Genomic DNA, 8,050 nt, shown 5'->3' with positions numbered 1-8,050 from the left:
AGGGAGGGAGAGAGACAGAGAGAAACATCCATACATCGATGTGAGAGAGAGACATAGATTGGTTGCTTCCCACATGTGCCCTGACCAGGGCCGGAGCCTGCAAATGAGGTGCCTGCCCTTGACCAGAATTGATCCCAAGACCCTTCAGTCCTTGGGCCGACACTCTAATGACTGAGCCAAACAGGCTAGGGCCCTTTTTATTATTTAATAGTTTCTGTATGGATTTATTGCAGTTTATTTTTTTCACTTGTTGAAGGACATTTGGGTTGTTTCCAGATTTTGGCAATTATACCCTTTAGGAACATCCATCTACTTACAGGGTTTAAGAGAATTTTTTTTGTGTGTGTATGTAAACATAAGTTTTAATTTCTCCAGGGAAAATACCTAGGAGTGGGATAGCAAGGTTACATGGTAAATTATAGGGTAAGTGTATGGTAAGTGTGTTTGACTTTGTGGAATTACTGATTACTCAGTGACTATATCACCTGGCATTCCTCGATACCAATACAGAGAGCTCCAGTTGCTTCATTACTCACGGTCAGTTGGTATTACAGTTTAAAAATGTTAGCTATTCTAATGGGTGTGAGTTGAATGTCATAATGGTTTTAATTTGCATGTCTCTAACGACTAGTGATGTGAAGCATCTTTCACGTGCTTATTCGGCATCTGTTTTATCTTTCTAGGTGGCATGCAGGAGGCAGCCGATCAATGTTTCTACTTCTCTATCCCTCTCCCTTCCTCTCTCTAAAAATCAATAAGAACATATTTTTTAAAAATTGTGATGTTTATGCAACTCTGAATACATTAGAAACTATTGAATTTTACATTTTAAGTAGGTGACTTGTATGTGAATTATATCCTTTACGTGTTACAAAATCAGTTATGACATCATAATCAGTTGCAGCAGTGAAGACTATAGTAGCTCTGTATATTTCCTTCTTTGCTTGTTATGTGTCTATCAACTAATTTTTCCTTCCCTCTACTGTTTGATGTAAAAGTACTGATGATGAGCCTTACTATTTAAGTCTTTCAGTTACGGAATATTCAAGTGGAATGTTGACTGGAATGAACAGTGATGACTATAGAACTTTGTTGTCCCTTTTAGGAAGAGAATGATGCATCTGTGTACGAAGGATACTTCAGTGTTAGGTGGCAGCATGAACTTGTTAGAGGTGGATGGAAATTGAATATGGTAGAAAGGTGGGTATCGGTGATGAGTAGCCACACGGGGTGGGCCGTGCTGGTTACTTATTGTGTCTCAGCCCCAAACCCACTCCATTTTGTGTTCTGTGATGCTGGACTCCTGAAAACTACATTTCCCAGACTCCCTTGCCAGCTGGCTTCCTGTTAAGGTCAGCCTGCTAGTAGGGGCCAGCTGAGGGAGACTAGAAAGTGAAAGGGAAGGGACTTGCTTCTGCTCTCCACACTAGTCATCAGTAACAGGCATTTAGCTCCAGCACTGACCATTTTGGCACCTACCTTCTTATAAGTTCCAGCACCAGCTCCTTAGAATCCAACCCTTCCCCAGTGCACATCAACATCTGAGCACTGGCCTCATGGGGCCCCTCCCTGCAGGTTTCTGGTCAGCTTCCAAGATGACCCCCAGTGATCCCTTCTGGTCTTGGTATTAGTGACCCTGTGTGGGCCCCTCCCACGTTGAATTGGGGTTGGCCAGTGTGACCAATGGAATATGGTGACAATGATGCTGTGTGAGTTCTGAGCCCAGGTCATAAAAGGCAGTGGAACTTCCACCTTGCTCTCTCGGGATGTTCACCCTAGAGCAGTGATGGCGAACCTTTTGAGCTCGGCGGGTCAGCATTTTGAAAAACCCTAACTTCACTCTTTGCCGTGTCACATATAGAAATTTTTTGATATTTGCAACCATAGTAAAACAAAGATTTATATTTTTGATATTTATTTTATATATTTAAATGCCATTCAACAAAGAAAAATCAACCAAAAAAATGAGTTCGCGTGTCACCTCTGACACGCGTGTCATAGGTTCGCCATCACTGCCCTAGAGGATGCCATGAGGACACTCAGGGAGCCCTGTGGACAAGAGCCCAAGGCCTCAACAGCCAGAGCCAACTCTCAGCCATGTGAGTGAACCACATAAAAGGGTCCTTGGGAGTGGATCCTCCAGTTCCAGCCACTTCCTCAAAAGATTGAAGCCCCAGGCAGTATCTCACAGCAACCTCAGGGCAGACCCCAGACCAGAACCACCCACACAACCTCAGGAGAAACCCCGAACTAGAACCACTCACCCACACCACTCCCAAATCCTTTACTTAAATCATTGTTGTTAAAAATATTACAGATAACCCCCTCCCCCCAATTGCTGCTGCCAAATTATTGACAAAAATTGTGAGCCATGAGTGATCAGTTATTTTAAGCCACCATGTTTAAGGGGTGATTTTGTTGTACAACATCGGATAACTAAAGTCACTTCCTCTTTCCTTAAAATGCCACTGTTTCAACAGCTGTGTGAACAGTTCTCTAGATTAAAGGCCCTATATTTGAAATAACTAGTGTGGTTTGTTTTCCTGATTGAACCCTTTAAGTTTTAGGAAGAAATGAGAGCAATACATTCCCTAGTATCTGCTCTTCCCCCTCCCAAACCCAGCCTTGGGAAAGTCTTCACTTGTCCGGCTGGCCACCACCTCTGCTCCAGCCCTCTGCACCCTCCACCCTTCACTCCGCTTCCATCCTCGTCTTCCCACCAGACTTATAATCACAAAGCTCCGTTCTCCTATTCCTCAGGGCCCCCCGACAAACATTGCGACGCAGGATCTGGGGGGTGGGGGGAGCACAGAATTGAGTTTATTGTTCTGAGTCTGGGTTTTGTTCCTTGGACATGGTTTTTCCTGGATGGAGGTGACTGTCCCACCTCCCTGAGTTGCAGTCCCGTGGGCCGGTTTAGATTATTTTCCAGGTTCAAAGTGCACTGAGAAGGCTTCACAGTTTTAATACTTCCTAGATGCTCAACTGAGGCAAAGTGATAAAATGGCCCCCCCCACCAGCCCATAAAATAAAACCCCAAGCCCCCAGCAGCTGCTGCTGCAGCCGTATGAAAAAATAATACAAACTCTTCTTAAAAAATAGATTACACAGAAAGAACCCAGAGGACAGAGGGGCACAGGGAGAGGCAGGGGCTGCTCCAGCTACTGTAGGGAGCCTCAGGGAGAGGTCCAGGAGGGCGCTGAGATGAACTCCAGGGGGCTGGGATGCTGGTGGACACCTGCCTCGTCCGCTCTGCCCAACGTTCCTCTGCTGCTCCTCCCAGCAACTCTGCCAGGGCCCTCCCTTTACCTTGAGGCCTAGTACCTGCTTCTCACTAAAGTGGCTTTAATAAAGAAACAAAGAGACCCAAAGCAAGAAGGGCTGCTGCCCCGCCAACAGGGATGCCCTCTACCGGAGCAGACGTCTCTTTGCTTTGGGGGTTTGGATAGTTATCTCAATACCTGCTACTACCTAGACACCCCTGGGAGGTGGTGGTGATAGGCCCCAGACTCCCTTATGGCTCCTGGGAACACCGCTCCCTTGACACACCCCCTCCTATGTACTCAGCCGTGACAGGGCATGGTCTGAAGTTGGCCTCGAGCAAGGCCTTGGAGGAGCTGCAGACAGGTGGAGCGTGTGCAGGATGGGCGGGGCGGTGGGGTGTGGGATGGGGCACAATTCACATGGACCCTCAAGCTCATGCAGGAGAAGCAAGAGGGGGCAACCCCACCGAGACAGAGGTAAGGCAGGGTGAGGTGATGGTGTGTATGCAGCCAGGCCAGCTCTGCGGCTGGGGGGCAGAGACAGCGCAGGGGCCACAGTCCACAGGGTAGGAGGCAAGTCAGGGCCTAGTGATGGGGAGGGGTCTGGGTGCCCACTTTTGCTGAGGGCTCCACACCCGGCTGCCTCCTGCAGAGGAATCTGGTGCAGGGTGGATTTTCCGGAGTGGGGACAGGGGCTGTTGGGTGGGCTGGGTTCAGTCAGGGACCTCGGGGTGGGCAGGCAGTCCACTTTCGCCACGCCGGTAGGTCTCCCAGAAGCCCCTGTCCAGCTGCTCCAGCTGTGAGCCTAGTGGCAGGTGGCCGGCCAAGTGCATGCGGAGGGTCTCCAACCATTGCTCCAGCTTCACGAAGGAGGGCCTGGGATGACAGGTCAGGGGAGAGGGATGGTGGGTTCTGGCTCTGCTGGGGACCGGCCCACCCCAAGGCTGCCCAGGCCGAGCCCTACCCCACTCACCTCTTCTCAGGGTCCAGATCACAGCAGCGCACGGTAATGGGGAAGAAGCTCGGGGGGCAGTTTGGGGGGCAATAGCGGTCCAGGAAGCCTCGCACATTGAGGCCAAAGTCCATGGTGCGAGGCAGGTAGTCGGGGTCAGCGTTCACCCGCCCGATGATCTGTCCAGCACAGGGCCAGCAGTTACCCAGGGGCCCTTGGGGCTGGGTACCACCCAGGAGGCGTTTGAGGGAGGTTACCCTAGGCCTGGATGCAAATTGCTGTGGGCAGCCCAGTTCCCAGGAGCCTCCCTAACCTGCAGCCTAGGATGGTAGGGAGTGGAGAGGAGCCACCGGGCCTGATGCCAACTGCTGCCCACCCCTGGACCTACCTCGCACAGGACGATTCCAAAGGAAAACACATCCACCTTCTCATCATAGCTTCGGCCTAGGCAAAGAAACTGACTATTAGCAGGCGAGGCAGGGAGGCTGGGCCAGGGACTGGCAAGCCACGTGGATGCCCTGGCCAGCAGGTCAGGACCAGAAGGAAGATGCTCTGCCCCTGACCCTACCAGGGCTGAGAAAACTTTTGGGGGGTGAGGACAAGAGCCCTGGGGAAGGGGTACCAGGCCCAGCTTGGTCACTGACAAGCTGTATGATTCCAGACAAGTCATGGACTTCATTGTGGCCCTGAAAGATAACCATGCCAAACCCCTGGAACCTGTGAATGCTACTTTGTTGAAAACAGGGTCTTTGAAGATATGATTAAGGTTCTTGAGAGAAGATAATCCCGGATTATCCAGGCAAGCCCTAAATACCATCAAGCCCTAAATACCATCTTAGACCTTATAAGAGAGAAGAGAAGACTCACAGAAGAGGAGGCAGTGGCCATGGGAAGGTGGGAGCAGAGATTGGAATGATGTGGCCTAAAGCCTGGAAACACCAAGACAGTTGCCTGAAGCAGCAAGGAACGAACTCTTCCCTACAGTCTCTGCAGGGAGCACAGCTCCACTGATTGCAGACTTCCGGCTTCCAGAACCTTATATAAGAGAATAAACTTCTTTCGTTTTAAGTCACCCAGTTTGTGGTAATTTGTTACAGCACCTTTAGAACTCTCAAAGCTTCAGTTTCCTCATCTGTAAAATGGGAAGAATGCCATCTACCTCATGATGCTAAAAACAATCAATACAGCCACTCATTTACTGAATGCTACCTAGTTTATAACCTTATCTAATCCTCACACCACCCCTTAAAGATAGGGACTGTTAGCCTACTTTACAGGTGAAGTTATGTGGGGGGCTATGTTAACTTCGGTCAGAGCCGGCGCTGAGATGACTCCTAGTCTGCCTGTCCTGACCCTGTGTTTGCATGCCACCTGTCTGTGGAGGGGCTTTACAATCCATGGTCTAGGCCAGTGATGGCGAACGTTTTGAGCTCGGCATGTCAGCATTTTGAAAAACCCTAACTTAACTCTGTGCCGTGTCACATATAGAAATTTTTTGATATTTGCAACCATAGTAAAACAAAGACTTATATTTTTGATATTTATTTTATATATTTAAGTGCCATTTAACAAAGAAAAATCAACCAAAAAAATGAGTTCGCGTGTCACCTCTGATACGCGTGTCATAGGTTCGCCATCACTGGTGTAGGTGCTCTCTTATAAATTTGGGTCTTGGCTCTGAATTCTTTCTTAGCCAGAACCCAAGCACCAAGGTTGCTGAACCCAGGTCCACTGTGACCCCACTGGCCTAACACCTGGTGGTGTTCCCACAGCCTTCAACAGGAAGAGAAGTTAAAGGCTTGGCTCAGGTTAAACGTTTTGACAAGAATAGCTCAAGGGCGGTGCATTGTACATAGGGGAAAGGAGTTTGAATTAGTCTCCATGTTTAGACTGATTATCTGGAACTGACTGGTGGACAATACAGGGAAAAAGCAAAAGCTGTGTATAGAGATCAGAGCTGCAGAATGTGGCCTGGGCTTCCTTGTGAGATGGTGAGCTCCTCGTCGCTGGGGATGTCCCAACAGTGGCTGGGGGACCATCAAGTAAACTCATGAAGAGCCTCTTGCATCGGTTAGAGCGTCACACTCCCCTCACCCAGCTGGATACTTTGAGTGTTTTTGGTTGTCACAATGACTGCAAACATTAATAGACAGTGGACACGGGGGTGGGGGGGAGATCTTGGATTATTGGGATGAACTCTATGTAGTCACAAAGGTCCTTATGAGAGGGAGGAGAGTCAGAGTCAGGGAAAGAGTTGATGCCAGGCTACTGGCCTTGATGGAAGAAGGGGCCACCACCTGAGGAATGAGTGGCCTCCAGGAGCTGGAAAGAGGAAGGAACAGGTTCTCCCCTAGAGCCTTCAAGAAACCAGCCCTACTGACACCAACTTAAGCCCAGTGAGACTTAAGTTATTGGACTCCTGACCTCCAGAACTACACAAAAACTTGTACTTTTTTAAGTTGTGGTAATTTGTTACACCAGCAATGGGAAAAGGACCCAGAGAGGAAGCGGAGGGGCCGAGGAGGCCAGGGCTTGGGTGGCTGCAGCTCTGCCTGGGACCCCGGGGTCCCAGGGAGATGAGACAGGTGGGGCCGCCCACTCACCATTGATCATCTCGGGCGCCATCCAGTAGGGGTTGCCTACCACTGTGTAGCGCTTTTTCCGGTCTGGCTTCTTGAGGCTTCGCAGGTCTTCAGGCTGAGTCTTCTCATCCACCATGAGCCGCGCCAACCCAAAGTCAGCCACCACCACGTTCTTGTTCTGGGGTGACGAGAAAGCAGGCCCACACTGAGCATGGTCCTGCCACCACCAGCTACCTGCTCCTGGCCGGGACCCCACACCAATCCACAGCCGGCCAGAGAACATACCTCTGACACCGGGGGGCTGCCACCCCATTGCTCAGAGGGGCTCAGGTGAAGGGTAGGGACCGCCTTCCTTCCCCAAACCTCTCTACTCTTTGCAAATGGGGCTGCCCAAAGCTTCAGAAAATACCAGGGTGGCCCCACTCCCCTAGTTATTTATCTCTTAATTCTCCAACAATCTGATACATGTTACCTTGCAGATGAGGTGACTGAGGCCCAGAGAGGTTAAGAAAATTGCTTAAGGCCACCCAGCTGGTCAATGATAGGACTGGATTCAAACCCAGGGCTCCGGAGCCCCTGACTCGACTGTTTTAGGGTTTGTAGGCGCCCCTCCCAGGGCCCAGCCTGGACCCTGGCAGAGCTGAGATGCTGACTGCTGTGTTCACCCAAGATGGTAAAATCAGGGCTGGAATCTCCTGAGCGATGGGGGACAGGCAGGGAACCTAGGGCACAGGGCCAAGTCAGGGGGCTGGGAAGATCCTCCGAGAGCCCCAAGGCCCAGCCTCAGGCTTGGTGTCTGGGGCCCTGGAATTCTGGAACCTATTTGCCAGGTCCAGGATTGGCCACTGCTGGGTGGTCACTGAGGAATGGGCACAGAGAGGCTGAGGGGCAGGGCCCCAGGCAGGTGAGCTGGAGCCAGGCTTACTCTGAAGGGGAGGACTCTGTGCTGCCTTCGGGGGTAACACAAATGTGAGCAGTCGCCTGGAGAAAACTCGACGGAGATGGCGTATGGGCGAGGGGATGAAGTGCGTCCTGGGCCCACCTCAGTGAGGCCTCAGGGGATGCAGTCCCTCTCAGGGCTCCATCTCCTCAGGTGTAACCCCAAGTGGAATGTTAGTTGAGGGGTCTTGACCTGGGTTCCTCATACTCCTGGGCAGTGGTTCTTGAAAGCCAGAGTCCGCTAGGATTGTTCAAGTGCTGGTTCCTGCCCCCTCCCTTCAGAAGGCCTTGATGGGGGGGGGGGGCTCGGGGCC

At 50.9% G+C, this 8,050-nt stretch overlaps 1 protein-coding gene across 1 annotated transcript in view; it reads right to left on the bottom strand.

Moving 5' to 3' along the window:
- Positions 1-2,791: 2,791 nt before the first annotated feature.
- Positions 2,792-8,050, bottom strand: part of LIMK1 (LIM domain kinase 1) — a 23,387-nt gene continuing 18,128 nt past the window's right edge. Inside the window, exons 12-15 of the mRNA XM_005877206.2 lie at positions 6,819-6,975; positions 4,604-4,659; positions 4,237-4,394; positions 2,792-4,139 (exon numbers count right to left, since the gene is read on the bottom strand). Of these exons, the coding sequence (XP_005877268.2) occupies positions 3,977-4,139; positions 4,237-4,394; positions 4,604-4,659; positions 6,819-6,975 (534 nt within the window). The 3' untranslated portion in view covers positions 2,792-3,976. The remainder of the gene's footprint in view (positions 4,140-4,236; positions 4,395-4,603; positions 4,660-6,818; positions 6,976-8,050) is intronic.

This window comes from Myotis brandtii, unplaced genomic scaffold (assembly GCF_000412655.1).
Source record: "Myotis brandtii unplaced genomic scaffold, ASM41265v1 scaffold510, whole genome shotgun sequence".
Lineage (NCBI taxonomy): Eukaryota > Metazoa > Chordata > Mammalia > Chiroptera > Vespertilionidae > Myotis > Myotis brandtii.
This window is presented reverse-complemented; position numbering and strand designations above follow the sequence as displayed.